At 42.6% G+C, this 16,440-nt stretch overlaps 1 protein-coding gene across 4 annotated transcripts in view; it reads right to left on the bottom strand.

The window, feature by feature from the left end:
• CCDC149 (coiled-coil domain containing 149) overlaps nt 1-16,440 on the bottom strand; it is a 65,051-nt gene that overhangs the window by 17,271 nt on the left and 31,340 nt on the right. For all 4 annotated transcript variants that reach the window (XM_082237402.1, XM_082237401.1, XM_082237400.1 and 1 more), the window contains exons 5-10: nt 10,964-11,080; nt 9,853-10,025; nt 8,590-8,662; nt 7,564-7,648; nt 7,075-7,219; nt 5,055-5,131 (exon numbers count right to left, since the gene is read on the bottom strand). In XM_082237402.1, the coding sequence (XP_082093528.1) occupies nt 5,055-5,131; nt 7,075-7,219; nt 7,564-7,648; nt 8,590-8,662; nt 9,853-10,025; nt 10,964-11,080 (670 nt within the window). The remainder of the gene's footprint in view (nt 1-5,054; nt 5,132-7,074; nt 7,220-7,563; nt 7,649-8,589; nt 8,663-9,852; nt 10,026-10,963; nt 11,081-16,440) is intronic.

Below are 16,440 nucleotides of genomic sequence, written 5' to 3'. Positions count from 1 at the left end.
TGTGTCCCCCTGTCATGACCTGTTGTTGTTGTTATGTCTAAATTTGCACCCTGCCTTCCCCAAGAGGAGCCCAGGTTAACTTTGTTGGCCTTGGGGCAGAGAAAGGGGGAAGCAGGAGTGGCCATTAGAACTGAGTCAAAGCACAGCCCTAATTGCAAGGCTGCCATTGCCCTGATCCCAATCTCAAGCATCCAAGAAGGGGCTCTCACTAATGTGAGCACAACGTCACACTCATTAGCCTAGTTGGAAGCCTCAATCAATGCACAAAGTTCAGTCTAGCAATCTTGCAACGGAAACAAGAGTATGGATAGTGTAGGAGGCAAGGCACCACACCCTGGCTGCAAGGAAATGCAATTTCACAAGGCCTGTAGGAGCTTGCACCAAGAAGACCTGGGCTATAATCTACAGAAAGGGAAACATATTAACAAAGATGAAGCTATCTGGAGGAGTGGCACTCTGGTTTACAGGAGGGAGATTATGTCCCTTGTAATCAATTATAAAATGAAGTATAGCAGGAGAAGGAAATAACTAAAGCAAGTGGAGTAGAATTAAGAGCAGAAATATATACTCAAAATGATCATGTGGGCTATCTAAATTTCCTGGTATGTATATTTCAGTCTTCAGGGGAAGATCATAGGTGTGAGTGTGGTCTGGATTTTGGAGTTGCTGGTTGTTGTTTCTTTCCCTTTTTTAAAAAAGCAACAACAGTATCCTAGATGCATATAGAAGACCACAATTCAATCCTGCTTGCTATGGGTACATATCCAGTAGCTGAAATTAGCTGCCTGAATCCTGCATAAATCGAGACTTGAACTCACTGTGCATCAGCTGGTGTGTGGGAAGTTCAACGCTGCTTTATGTAGTTATCACCTCTCTACTCCAGCAGTCCAGCTTTGCCAGGTGGATGGGGCCCCCCACCTATCAATCGCCCAATGTCAATATGACAACAGATGCTTGACAGGTGGCTGGTACCACTCACTTGTCGGTGAGGCGGGGAAGATAAGCGATCTAGTCCACCAGGCCAAAAATATTCCCCACCAGGGCACTGTGGGAAATTCAAAATGGCAGGTGGAAACTAGAGCAGGGGTAGGCAACCTAAGGCCCTTGGGCCACAAGCAGCCCATGGGGGTCATTTAACTGGCCCACAAGCCATCTCTGAACCAAGAAGCCTGCTCGGCGAGTTCCCACGCGCCGTGCTAAACTGGCACAGTGTGATGCCTCACTTCCATGGCGCAGAAAATCGCATCTGCTAATGCGCCGAAAAATCACGTCTGCACAGATGCAGAAAATTGTGAGTGTGCGCACTCAGGCACGCGCATGATCCAGCCCACGGAGGGTTCTCCGCTGGAGTGAACTGGCCCAGGCGAGGTAAACCTTGCCAACCCCTGAACTAGAGGATTACCACGGCTACCAGGTAAACTCATAGCCAGGAGACTGAATGGGCTGGTAGGGTTGAAAGCAGCACTGCTGAGTCCTGCCAAAGAACATGTGGCCTGACAAGCTACTGCATGCTGTGTGTCACTGCTAGCCCTATCATTGAGTTCCAGGGTAAGGTTGCTTAGGATTGCTATGGCTTCCTGCTTTCTTTCCTCTGGCGACTGAACACACATCAAATTAACGATGGGGAGGCTAACACCTAATTTTAATCTTACTCCTGCTCTGAGCATCTATGCTTGCAGAAGTGAGAACATAGTTCAGAAGTGATAACAACCAGTCAGTCCAGTAAAACAAAATTCGTTTCCTGGATCTGCATTTCTCAACCACATCTAAATATTCATTATTATTATTTTATTTATGAAAGCAAGCGGCAAAAGGGATTTATGGATGTCAGGGCTTCTGAATAGACCAGGGACAAAACAAAATGCATTCAGGCATGCAATAAAATATGCTAGGTAAGATATTCTTAGTCATATGCTAACTTTTGATATTAAATACCATAAAGGCAGAGAAAACTGTTTAAGAGTTATGAAAAGAGTCTACAGTTTAGTGAAAGCATTTTCTTGGAGAAAAATGTCAGTTTCAATAGTTTCCAGGCTGAAAAGTTCAGCAGTTCCACACTGATAATATTTTATATACCTTATTATAGCTACATTATATGCCCTATTCCATCAATTTGAGTGTTCTTACATAGTCAACCAATAGGCAATTACAGCAAGGCTCTTGATTCTGAGGTCCACTGAGATAGTGCATAAGCAAATTTCTAGACCATTCATTATTTATGCTTGACAACCATCATGGTGATGAACTCGATAGAGGGAAGTTGTGATCAGCCAGTTTGAGATCGCTATCTGACCAGGCCAGGAAGGACTTGACCTCACTCTAAATGCCCTTCTTTTGTCACTGAGATAAGCACAGAGTTATGTTATCACATCTTCTATATGTTCCCTGTTGGTTGGGGTCATGCTAAAAAAAAGAAAGTAGTTTTTCTTTATTTAGAAGAAATGGACTAAACCTGTAGCTGACCAGAGAAAAGGGCTACGAACACAAAAGGTGAATGATTATGTGTGATCTTTCCAAGGAGAAATTTGCACACACATAGCCAACATTGCTTTTGTGCTGAAAATCAAGAGTCAAACATTCAGCACAGCCATTAACTATTTGTTAACTGTTCCGTCATGTGAACTAAACACTCCTCAAAATGCTGATGTCTTCCATAGACACGACAATTCTCAAGGATGTACATACTATGCAGCATACTATACAGTATATTGTGCCATGAACAATATACATTCTGCAGCCTATACTGACTACAATAGAGGCAGCCAATGTAGCACTCTCCAGATTGTAACAGAAAAAAAATTGAAATGTTGATCTGCATAGCAAATACATTGTCCTAACAAGAAGGCACAATTTGTAAAGCGAATTTCAGGAATATGTTTGAAGTAGAAAAAAATTATAACATGGGGGTGGACACCAAATTTTATTAATAAAATTTCAATTGTGTTATTGAAATGTATCTTTTAAAATAATAGATTTAAGCTGCAATCCTATATAGGCAGCGACCATTTTGCGTGGGGATTCCGTTCCTGACTGCTGTGATTGTCAGCGGGAGGGCTGGGCAATGCTAGGTTTTCAACATCGCAATCTGTCGCCAGCCGTAGGGATCTGGGGATACAAGAACAAGTTGCATTGGCCCCAGCATGCAAGGTGCAGGGTGAAAACTCCCTCAGTTCTCACGGGGGGGGGGGGCTGAGGTGCTTTCACCCCAATGTCTCGTGGGCTGGGAACAGTGCAGCTTCTTTGTGTGGCTCAGGTGGGGAGCAAAAAGGGTCCTGCCCCCGCCCCCCAGCTTTCCACTGTTCTTGATTTGAGTTTCTACTGAAATGAGGCTGAATTTTAATGTTGTATTTTAATCTTGTTTTTATGTTGTATTTTAATCATTTTTATACCTGGTGTTAGCCGCCCTGAGCCCGGTCTTGGCTAGGAAGGGCAGGGTATTAATAATAATAATAATAATAATAATAATAATAATAATAATAATAATTATTATTATTATTATTATTATTCCTGAACCCCAGCTGAGCGAGCTGTATGCCTCTTGAGCTTGCACATAAGGCATCAAGGCTTGCTCACCTGGGGGGTGCGCGATACAGCTTGCTCCTCCCTCTGCGGTATGAGGGGCAGATTGCGATGGCGGCTTCACCTGGCAGTATATCGTGGGTGAAACCGTTGCTGCTACGGTCCCTCTGCCGCTAGAAGCTTGATGTTGAAAGCGGCGCTGATCACAGAGGGAGTCAGAAGTGGTGTTGGTTTCATCCGCAATATATTGCCAGGACGCGGGTGGCGCTGTGGGTTAAACCACAGAGCCTAGGACTTGCTGATCAGAAGGTTGGCGGTTCGAATCCCCGCGACGGGGTGAGCTCCCGTTGCTCAGTCCCTGGTCCTGCCACCCTAGCAGTTCAAAAGCACGTCAAAGTGCAAGTAGATAAATAGGTACCGCTCTGGAGGGAAGGTAAACGGCATTTCCGTGCGCTGCTCTGTTTCGCCAGAAGCTGCTTAGTCATGCTGGCCACATGACCCGGAAGCTGTACGTCAGCTCCCTCGGCCAATAAAGCGAGATGAGCGCCGCAACCCCAGAGTCAGCCACGACTGGACCTAACGGTCAGGGGTCCCTTTACCTGTTTTAAAGCTGCCATCGCAGTCTGGTCCCGGGTGTTGTATCAATACATTGCACAGGCCTAGTCGGTGGAGAGCCCATAAGCCACTTCACCCTGTTACACTTGGCCCGTTCTGCTCTCTTCTCTCTCTTCGACAGACACGCAAAGGGTTGCTGTCTGTAAATACTTGCTGGGGAGTTAAGTCTCACTGAACTCAATGGACTTTGTCCAACCAAATCGCCCTCAGAGCAGAGCCACTGAAATCAATGGACTTAAGTGAAAAAAGCCTACTGATTACAATGGCTCTACTTTGAGCATCACAACCCAGTGAGGTTCAGTTCTAAATGCACATGGATAGGGACTGCATTGTTAGAATTGTTTTAGCTTTCATTTCCCATGCTCTTACTATGCCTTAGGCACATCTGCATGGTAAAGAAATTAAAATAAATCCTAACTCCCAGCTCTCCTGAAACTAAACTACTACAGAATTGCATGTTTGAAGGCTTCTGTGTCAAAAAGGCCCTTATCCATGGAAAGCTTTTATTGGAAGGACAAAGTTTTCACATAGAGAGAGAAATCACAGGCAATCTCCTGGTGGCATTCCCAGGTACTTTTTCTCCTTAAGTCTGACTAGCCTACACGTTCAGGAAAATTATGTGGCAAGATGTGATTGATAAATGTAACACATCATTAATTATGTTGTCAAAGAACCTTTAAAATGCTTCCATTTCAGAAAAATCTAACTGTTTTGTGTGAAAGAAAACAAAGATTTCTTATTCAGTAAAAATATTTTCATATTACTTTTCTTATAGAGACTAAAAAAACAAACCCTGCAGCAAATGAGGAAAACAATGCATTTTCTAATGTAAACAGCAGGTTTCTTATGAAATACACATTTAAAAATGCCCTTATGTTCAGATACCCCCAAATTAAGTACGACTATGAATTCTGACTTACCTGGAAGACTCCACAAACCAGAGACTTCTAAAGTCCTCAACTTTTTCTCCAGTTCTGCTACACGATTGCCTAAGATTCTGAAATGAAGATAAAATGTTCCATGAAATGTAAATAAAAGTATAGTAATATCACCACGGATGGGCATGTGCCCTGTTTATATTTGATGGGTGATATCCAATGATAGGTGATATTCAGTGTCATGAGAGAAGACATCCGCTTATGATACACAAATTTACATTTAAACGTATGGTATAGATTAATTCACGTGAAATACATATATTTTTTTCACATCAGGTTAGAAATGTCTCCAATATATCAGAAATTATTCTGAAATAATATATGTATGACATGCCCAAGCAATCCACCCACTCCTGAAATTTGTGTACAATCTCAAGGCTTGCTTGTATTCTGCACATTTGCAGACTACATTAATGGGTTCACTTCTCCTTCATAATTAATCAGAATGCATTCCTGCATATTTGCCTCAAATCCACTGATCTCTTGTTACCATACATCCAGTCTACATATGAGCAAATCCTATGGAATCTGCAGTTTACTTGACTTAACTACTGTAACAAGGAATATGTAGTATTATTGCAATATGTATTTACTAGTGACTGTAATTAAGGATGTGTTGAGGAATTCAATTTTAGTGAATTCCAGTGTGCCCTGACCTAATCTATACGTCTCGTGCTAATGTGTACTCCTCACTGCAACTTGATTTTACACTTTCTAAATTGTTCCAATGCAGCTAGTGAGTAAAAAGCCAAACCCTATAGTTTAAAAATTGTGTATTTTGAAAGAAAAGAGTTTTTAAAATATCAATATTTTGAAAGAAAATATCTCTGTAATGCTAATGGAACTGTACAGTACACCTCAAAGGAATGCACATTCGTGTTTATCAAGCCACAATTGTGAGTAACTTTAAAAATGTAAGGTCAAGGGTTTTGGTAACATATTATGAAACCATGCGGCTGTGTCAGAGCCACTTAAGTTTCAGCATCCTGCCTAACTTAGCCAGTAGCGAAACCTAAGCACTTCCATTGAAATGCAGTGGTACCTTGTCTTGAGTCTGCCTCATTGAGCAGCCATGTTGTCGAACATCCGCAGCAAACCTGGAAATACCGGAACGGGATACTTCCAGGTTTGCTGCTCACACATGTGCAGTAGCACAAACCACTCTTCGTGCGTGTGCAGAGCGGCACTTTGCCGTGCGTCCTTTTCGTCTAGCGTCCAGGGCTCTGGAACGGATCCCAGTCACAAAACAAGGTACGATCCAGCGCCGAGGGCCTTCTGGCGGTTCCCTCATTGCGAGAAGTGAGGTTACAGGGAACCAGACAGAGGGCCTTCTCGGTGGTGGCGCCCACCCTGTGGAACACCCTCCCTTCAGATGTGAAGGAAATAAGCAGCTATCCTACCTTTAAAAGACATCTGAAGGCAGCCCTGTTCAGGGAAGTTTTTAATATTTAACGCTGTACTGTTTTTAACACTTGATTGGGAGCCGCCCAGAGTGGCTGGGGAAACTCAGCCAGATGGGTGGGGTATAAATAATAAATTATTATTATTATACGACTGTAACAGCATATTCTTTCCTTTATTAACCCTGCCACTGAGTCCTTTCTGTTTCTCTGTGTTGGATTTTAGACCATAAGCTTCTTAGGGCGCAGAACTGTCCTCCTGTGCTTTGCAAAGCACCATGCGCATGGATGGTGGTTATAATGCTGGTGATGTCAGCAATATGTATCTCTCAAAACTGATGTACTAGGTTAACGGCAAAATAACTACAATTTCACAATTCCATAAAGATGCACACCCACATTCACATTGTTTGGCGTTTTCTCTATACCCCAAGATAAAAGCCTTTAAAACGAAATGCAAAACAGATTTTGAACTAAGTCAACTGAAAGTTCGAACCCCGTATGGGACAACCGCATATTCTTGCATTGCAGAGGGGTCTGAATAGATGAACCTTAGGATCCCTTACAACTCTGCAATTCTCTGTTTCTGTGAAAGTGCCTACTTGTTGGTTTGCCTTTGATGCTGAATGACCATGTTCTTCTCATGGATTGTCTCCAGCAAAGCAGTAGCCAAAGATTTAAGGTCATAAATGGACTGTGGTGTGGCTGGCAGGCTGCATCCATGATCCTCTGATAACAACTCTTGGACTGGAAAAATAAAAACAAAAGAAATACTGACTTAGTTTTATGGAGATAGAAGCCTGGAAATGACACATCAATAGACATCGGGGGCGGGGAAAGAATCAAATTCTATTCATTATTACTGCAACCCCTTGATCTGTTTTCGTTGAAGCCCCGGAAAAGCAGTTCTTAGCTTCTCTCACAGAAATGGTGACTTTTTGAGGGTGTTCATTGTATTGCTCAAAGTTATTGCAGTATCTCAAAGTGAGAACATGAATACATGAACACAATCTTCGCTGTTTTGCTGAAGTCTCAGAATAGCAGTTCTTAGTTTTCGGAGAGAAAAGGCAAGACAAAAACCAATGCAGTACCTTGCTTAGCAGAAAGGACTCCAGTTAGTGCACTGCTATTTGACTTGCTGTGAGACTTGGAATTTTTCCTCCTCTCTAGTGCATTCTAAAACAAACAGCAATCAAAGAATGGTAATTTGTTTTATTATATAAAAAAAGGGTTTTTTGAGTAGAAAATGTCGACGTAACTTTTGATTAGACTGAGAGATTAAGAAATCAAACTTTGGTCCCTCAAACTGTCCAAATTTATTTATTTATTAAAAATTTGTGCATGAATATGTAACCAGCAGCAAAGAGTAACTTAACACAGCATCCATGTTGTCTGTAAGGTTTCGCCAAATGGAAGATTATTTTGCTACATATTCACACCCAACTTAAGTAGAAAACAGAGGTACATAGGAAAATATTTCAGACATCCTGGATATTAATCTAAAATAAATATCCCACTATATCACAATAAAAAGTATTTTTGGTGTTTTTATATTGTAAACTACCCTGTGATCCTTGGAAGAAGAGTGGCATATAAATTAAATAATAACAATAAATAAAAGAGTCATTTTCAGAATACATAAGCAATATTAATGGTCGCTTTCAACTGAACATGATGGATAAATCATCTTATTGTTGAAAAAAATCTAAACAGATTTGGGCAGCTGAAGAATTGTACAGAATTCTTTTACAGCAATTTCTTCTGTAGCAATTGCATTCTCATGGGGGATAAAGCTAATTGAGATCTATCTTTTCTAACAAGCAAATAAAACATGTTTTAATCACTATGGGTATGTGATTAAGCCTTCCAATTCTAGCAGAACGTATAATGTTGAAAACCTTTATTTAAAAGAAAATAGGTCAATTACAGGTACTAAAATCACCCTGCAGGTTTCTATGAGCACAGCAAAGGTGTGGCACTCTGTATTTTTGTGAATGAATTAATCTACTTTCTAATCAACTCTCTGAATGTGTAACATGACAGAAAACAAATGCAGGTGCAGACCACAAACACATGAATGAAACTGATTGCATATTATATCAAAAAAACAAATCTACCTTATACTTTACAATATTTGATTTGAGAATGTTGACCTCTTCTTGAATTTGCTTTAATCTCTCATGAAGATATCTGGAGAGTCAGAAAACAGACTATATTACTTTCATGAAGCTGTTTATCCATTGAGCCATTTTAAAAGGTAACAGAAAGTAATGCAGAGATAGTGAAAGAGCTGAAGTTTGTAATTTGCTTATTTAATTAATTAGCAGGATTAATGTACTGGTTAAGCATCAACAATCTCTAAGTGGTTTACAAAAAATATACATTAAAAATATCAATAAAACCAAATTTTAAATACAAGTTGACCTAAACATTTTCAAAGCGTAAGTAAAATCAGCAGCTTAAAAAATACCATAATAAAATAAAATCTCATGATCAAGTATATGTCAAGTTTACATGGATGGGTAGGCTTGCCTAAAAATGTTTTTTAGCAGACACAGGAAACAATACAGGGCACAGTATCAATGGGGAGGGAATTCCAGAGTGTAGGATCAACTCCTTCTAAGCGCAGAGCGGACATTGTGTGGCACTTGTAAATGTGCCACTTCTGCAGAGTAAAGAAGTCAAATGGACATACATGGGGGAAGGTCATCATTCAAGTAACCAGGCTGCAAGCTTTAAAAAGTTTTATGCGCTAAAAGCAACATCTTGAACTTGGAACAAATTAGCAGCTCAAAAAATGAGGGGACTCAAGCTGCAATGGTGAACTGAAGGATTCACCCATCCCTCGCTAAGCCCATTATAAAACAAGCCCATCAGAGTCCTGGCTAGCTAGCCCCACCCCTTAAAATTTAATGTTGAATAAAATTGGTGACAGTGGACAACTCTGTCGGGTACCTCACTGGAGTCTGTATTTCTCTAGCCTTGTTTTATCGACCCACGTTGAAGGAGTCAGATTAGTGACAATCAATTTAATCCTTGAGATAAACTTCACGCCTAACCCCGTATTTTGTAGAACTTGAAAGTATTGCCACACTATTCTATCAAACACCTTTTCCACATAATTAAACAGCTGGGTGGGGCTTTTTAAGAAACAGTGATAGCTTCTTACACTTGATAGTATGTTACTGGCTTTATTTTTTTTAAAAAAAAATCTTTGTAGTGCAAATTTGGCTCCAAAGTCTTCTGGAGTATCTTACTGCTTTCAAACTAAAATTTAGAACTGTAAAATACTAGCAATGACTTAGGTTTTGAGGTGACCCTTGTGAATGCTATGTGGCCCATTCTCCCGATAACTTATAACAATTTCTAAACAAACTCACCTGTTCTCCATACAAAGAGCATCAATATCGATAATGCGGTTTACATGTCCTCCAAGAACATGGTTAAGCTCCTGGTTTAATCTGTCAGACTTATCTTGGTAAGAAGAGCGCTCCTCTTTTACATCCTGTAGTTCATCCAATGCTGCTTGAAGATCATGTTGCAGAGTCTCAATCTGACAAAAAACCAGAACTCAAATGCATCACTGTATTCTGTTGAATATTATATTAACCTATGTGCAAAATAACCTGTTTCTGCAAGCAAACCTTTAAAAAAGAGAAGTTAATAACCAAATTAACGGTAAAGGGACCCCTGACCTTTAGGTCCAGTCGCAGACGACTCTGGGGTTGCAGTGCTCATCTCACTTTATTGGCCGAGGGAGCCGGCGTACAGCTTCCGGGCCATGTGGCCAGCATGACTAAGCCGCTTCAGGCAAACCAAAGCAGCACATGGAAACACCATTTACCTTCCCACCAGAGCGGTACCTATTTATCTACTTGCACTTTGTGCTTTTGAACTGCTAGGTTGGCAGGAGCAGGGACTGAGCAATGGGAGCTCACCCCGTTGCGGGGATTTGAACCGCCGACCTTCTGATCAGCAAGCCCTAGGCTCTGTGGTTTAACCAACAGCACCACCCACGTCCCTAATAACCAAATTACATCTCTCCTTATGGTAGGGAGCCTGGCTGAGGCAAGGGAGGAGGCTGAGCAGAAGCGATGGGCAGGAGGGGAATTTAGGCAGCATTTCAGCCCCATACCCTTTTAACTATTAAAACTGGATTATGTCCCAAAAGGAAATACTTCTTCACACAACACATTTATTTATGAAATTCAAAGCCCAGGTGTAGCAATGGCCATTAGAAAGGAACTAGACAAATTTCCTGAGGAATTTGGAGAGGAATTTGGATTTCATGCTTTGCTTGTGGGCTTCTGGGTAGCATCCAGCTAAATGCTGAAGGTAATTGGATGTCAGATGAGGTGATGTCTGGCCTGATACAGCAGGTCTCTTTATATGTTTTTACTTCTGCCCTACAAACAACTCAAGATCCAAAAGTATATTCTGGAGGTACCAGGAACAGATGTACAATTATAAGCCATGTTCATTGGTAAGTACTTGTTCTCGTGCTTTCTCCAATTGCTGGACCAGGTCTTCACGTTCATGTGGTGCGAAGTGGCGTGCCCCAACCTCCTCATCTCCGAGTCTTTGCTTAGCTATTGTCATCCTAAGGAGCTGAAAGAAACACCAGCAAGTTAGTGCTTGAAATAAGGCAGTTTAATGAGGGTTAATGAAGGCAGTATAAGGGATGTTCTACATTGTGGCGTTTGCCCTCCTAGGTGGGTCATAAGGAAAGGGTTAAATGAGTGTGAAGTGATTGGCCAGTGGGAACCCAAGGGGAGAAGTTAGAGTTAGAGTTGTTGGGAAGTCAGTTGGGAGTTGGAGAAGGAAGCGGGAGGATAAGTCTGTGGGTTGGTCTAGTTTAGATGTGAGAGAGTGAGTGAAACTGTTAGGATGAGTCAGACAGACAGTTGGGATAATCAGTTAGAAGTTATTAGGAAGGTATAGGCTGGTATAGAAACTAAGGATAAGAAACTGACAAGAAAAATTATCTGAAACCATAAACTTGTTCATGCTTATAAAATAAACTTGATTATTTGTTTTAATGTTAACAACTGTCTGGACTCGATGTGTACCTGAGAGAAACGGGTTGGTGGCACCGAGGAAGCAATCACAGTGGTGGCACAGGGGTCAATAGACTGTCAAACGTCAGGGGACCCTGCGTGATCGCCACAAAAGTGGTGGCAGAGGTGGGATAACAACTGTCTGGACTCCGTGTGTACCCGAGAGAAATGGGTTGGTGGCAGCGGGGAAGCAATCACAGTGGTGGCACAGGGATCAATAGACCGTCAAATGCCCAGGGACCCACACACATATACAAAGATAAACCTAGGTTTACCACCAACAATGCATTTAACAGGTAGTTGTAGCCAATCACAGGCCCCCCAAATGGGCTCCTGACTTGTGTGATACCCATATATGCCATCAGACACATTTCTCTGATCAGCTATCCTCTATGGTTGGTAGAAGAGTAAGTGAGAATTGCATAACTCTGTACTACACACTTAAGGTGATGTGTGGAGGCCTGGGTGCAGTTATCTCACCTCAAATGGAAGAACCCAGATGCAAATCAGGTGTACGCAGGTACAGCCTCATACATTACTATATGGTGCACTGAAGGAGTATGCTCACCTGTTCATCTACCATGCAAAGAAGACTGCTAGGTGGTTAAGTCTGTCCCATTAGGCAACATCAAGCAATGGCTTCCATGTGCAGAGTACCAATCACAGACCGGAGGAATAGCTTTAATATCGTCTTATACAAAATCCTTTTTACATTGTGACAGTTCTTATGTTCTGCTGTGATGAATCAATGCACATTCATGCATGAACTACTCTCAGTTTTGCCCCTAAATGTCCCTTTTTCTCACTGTTGTAGTGGAAGCATAACAGTATGTTTAAATCCAAATCAGTCTCCAATATGTACAAAGCATGTGTAATATTATTGTTTTTGTTTAAGCACTTATTTCTATTATGGACTTTCTTTTAATTGTGCTCTTAGGTTATGTGAGTACATCAACAGAAGAACAGGATATATAAATATATGATGATGATACAGATGTCTGTGAGTCCTGTTTTATAACAAATGTGTGCACGTGTGAGGGGCAATCTTCTCACCACTTACAACTTCCCTATTCAAATCTTACCTGCCCGCACCCCGTTTTCCCTTTGGGTGGGTTACGATAACAGTAGCAAGCCTGACTTCAAGTAAAGCACTTGGGGAGAATGGATTCAGTTTGAGGGTTAGGCCAGACCTGCAGCTCTCCAGGTGTTTCTAAACAACAATTCCCATCAGCCCCAGCCATCATCCCAGGAATGATGGGGAGTTGTAATTTAGCATCACCTGAAGGGCTAGATTCCCCTCCCCTGATTAAGGCAATTCTTGTCCATGTGCCCCTCCCTGCACTTACACACACTTAGACCATCCCCATTGAGTCAATCACCCATCTCCTATTACCCTCCTGAGAAAAACCCCACCCCACCCTCCCACTATATATAAGGGTCTGGTGACTTCTTTTTCAGTGCATGCACACAAAAGCTTATACAGTGGTGCCTCGCAAGACGAAAAGAATCCGTTCTGTGATTCTCTTCGTCTAGCGGTTTTTTCGTCTTGCAAAGCAAGCCCATTGATGGATTAGCGCTATTAGCGCTATTAGCGGCTTTTAGCGGCTTATCTGCTGATCGGATCAGCTGATAAGCGGCTTAGCGGCTTAGAAAGGGGGGGGGGGAGGAAAAAACTCAGCAGGAACTCGCAAGACATTGTCGTCTTGCGAAGCAAGCCCATAGGAAATTCGTTTTGCGAAGCACCTCCAAAATGGAAAACTCTTTCGTCTAGCGTCAGACCAACTGCGTCAGACCAACATGGCTACCTACCTGAACATAGAACACACTTAGACAATTACGTGTTTGTCAGTGTGTTATGTCTCAAATAGCCCTCAGGCTTTCTTTCAGTTTTAGCTGGAGGACAATTATGAGAATAACAATTAAACACATATCTAGAACATTTAATTATTTTCTTGAACTTCCCTATCAGTAGTAGCAATAATCTATCCATACTATTTTAAAAAAATACCTACAGCCTAAAATATAAAGGTAAAGGACCCCTGGACAGTTATCTCGCTTCAGGCTGAGGGAGCTGGCGTTTGTCCACAGACAGCTTCTGGCACAACGGGACACCATGACAAGTGCCAGAGAGAATGGAAATGTTTACCTTTCTTCCACAGCGGTACCTATTTATCTACTCGCATTGGTATGCTTGTGAACTGCTAGGTTGGCAGGAGCTGGGACAGAGCAACAGAGGAGCTCTATCCGCTATGCGCATTCGAACTGCCGACCTTCCGATCGGCAAGCCCAAGAGGCTTAGTGATTTAGACCACAGCACCACCCGCTACCCTTAACTCAGAACTAAGTTCCACTGAGTACCTAATTTCAGTGAATGAAGTCCTCAATCTGGGATTGCCTTTTGTACAGCTTTGTTCAATGCTTCAGACACAGCAATCTGTTTATTTACAATGAGAATTCTAAAATACCACTGCAGTTAAAAAAACCCTCATCAATGCCCGTGTTAGGCAAGATGTGCCCAATATGAAAAACCAAAATATTTCACCAGTGTTTATGTGATCTCCAAAAGCAAGTATTCAAACTAGCATGAACTCAATTCGGAGCCAATCGTTTTCAAAGCTACCGTCAAAAATGTTTTGAGGAGTGAAAATAAAGTGCGCAAGTTACCTACAAAATGATGAGGCCATAGTGGATGAAACTATTTAACTCCAACCCTCCCCCCTCCACATTCTGCATTGCTGGGAGAGAGAAAGAATTACATCTCAGTGGTCCAATTTGTAGAATTGACGCAGAGGCATGAGAAATCTGCAGTGAAAACTCCCATGACTTAACATTTTGCAGCTGCGCTACAGAATTAATGCACATCATTATATTTCATGAAATAGAAGATCACTCTTCTGAAATTGAGCATCACATATTAAGGCTACCTAAAGCAATTTCAGAATGCCAATCACTTAAGTACCTATGGGCCAATTAAAATATTGCTGATGCAAATGACCCGCGATCCTCTGCTTCAGCCCCATTAAGCCCACGCTGCTGTGGCTGCTATTCTTCATTTGACAAGCTCCACAGGGTGACTGACTTGCAGGCCTCAATGAGGCATTGACCCCCACGTTGCTTTCATTTTGGCAAATTGGGCTGTTTTCGCATTCCCTGCCAGCAAAAATGGGGAAGAAGAGGAAGGTGTTATGTGTATGTTTTTAAGCACCAATTTATTTATTTTTTAAAAAACATTTTTACTAATAATAAAGACATGAATGGAAGATGGATGGAAAGGGGACTAAGAGAAGCTGGTGGTCAAAGAATCAAGCCCCTGAGTTTTAATTTGACAGCAGAAGCCTTACAAGTAGCTGTTATTGCAGATGAAATTCTGGTAAGGTGATCTCTTTAGCAGTTTGTGGGTCAGATCTGGTGTTGTTCTTCTATGTCCAACCCCCCAATTCAACAGCCTACCAGCTTACGGGGGTCCATCCCTTAGGGTTCCCCCCCTAAGTTTTGTGTACTGGTGCGAACCTTGGGGCTCTTCCAGCCCTGGTGACACTTCCTTCTTGAATGTGCACAGTGCTGTTTCAGCTATGGACCAACACTCAGAAAACTGAGTTCATAACTATTCTGGATAATGCTTTGTGTTTTTGGTTCTTTTTCTTATGCACGATTGTGAACAGCTTGAATGTAAGGTATGTGGGGAAACGACATACAAACGAAGCAACTACAAACCAGGATTTTGGATTCCACGCTCCTCCTGGGTTTCCAAGGTGGCAGGTGTAGCCAGGAGAGTCTTTGCTAAGCATAGACTAGAAAACCAGCGGCACCTTTCCCCAAATAGGACAGGCCTAGCCACATTCCTGCATGCCTTAGTTACTGCATTTTTCGCTCCATAAGACGCACCTGACCATAGGATGCACCTACTTTTTAGAGGGGGAATGCAAGAAAAAATATTCTTTAAAGGGAGCGCTGAGCAGAGCCTGTATGCATCCCAGGCTCTGCTCAGTGCTCCCTTTCACGAGCTGCAAGGAGTGTGTGTGTGGCGCTTTCAGGCTTTTCCCCAAGGAGGGAGAAGGGCAGTCCCCCCGCGCGGCTCTTTAAGGGGAGCGCAGCTCTTGCGGGCTTTTCTGAGAGGTGGGGGAAGGGACTGAGGGGCTGCCCTCTGTCCCTTCCCCCACCTCCCGCAAAAGCCAGCAAGAGCCGCACACTCTTTAAAGGGAGCAGGGCTCTTGTGGGCTTTTCCGGAAGGTGGGGGAAGGGACAGAGGGCAGCCCCTCAGTCCCTTCCCCCACCTCCTGCAAAAGCCAGGGATAGCTGTGTGAAGCCTCCTCAGGGCAGCGGGATGAAAGCTCCCCGTGCCCTGAAGAGGCTTTGCATGGCTAAGCCAGAAGCTAGAACAGCGATCCCTCTCACTGTTCTGGCTTCTGGGATAGCCGCGCAGCCTGCATTTGCTCCATAAGACGAACACACATTTCCCCTTACTTTTTAGGAGGGAAAAGATGCATCTTATAGAGCGAAAAATACGGTACATCTGGACTGGAGCAGTATAATGCATTCACATGCACTGTCTTTGTAGACTGTTTGGATGACATTTATTGGGAGAGGTCTGTGTGTGTGTGTGTGTGTGTGTGTGTGTTTTTCATCTGAATCAGGAGAGGTTTTAGACCAGTGCTTGGAGGGACTGATGCTTTGACTGCTGGCCAATAAACTGAAGCTGAATCCTGAAAAGACAACGGGTGTTATGCGCGCCCCGGTTCTCACATCTGGGAAGCGGCCCCTTTTGGTCGCTGTAATCCATGCTCTAGTAACTTCCAGATTGGATTGTTGCAATGTGCTCTACGTGGAGCTGTCCTTGAAGATAACTCGGAAACTTCAACCGGTCCATAAACACAGCAGCAAGATTAGGGGCTGGGGTTCCATTTAGGTATC

The sequence above is a fragment of the Podarcis vaucheri genome (genome assembly GCF_965113315.1).
Source record: "Podarcis vaucheri genome assembly, chromosome: 9".
In the NCBI taxonomy this organism is placed as follows: domain Eukaryota; kingdom Metazoa; phylum Chordata; class Lepidosauria; order Squamata; family Lacertidae; genus Podarcis; species Podarcis vaucheri.
This window is presented reverse-complemented; position numbering and strand designations above follow the sequence as displayed.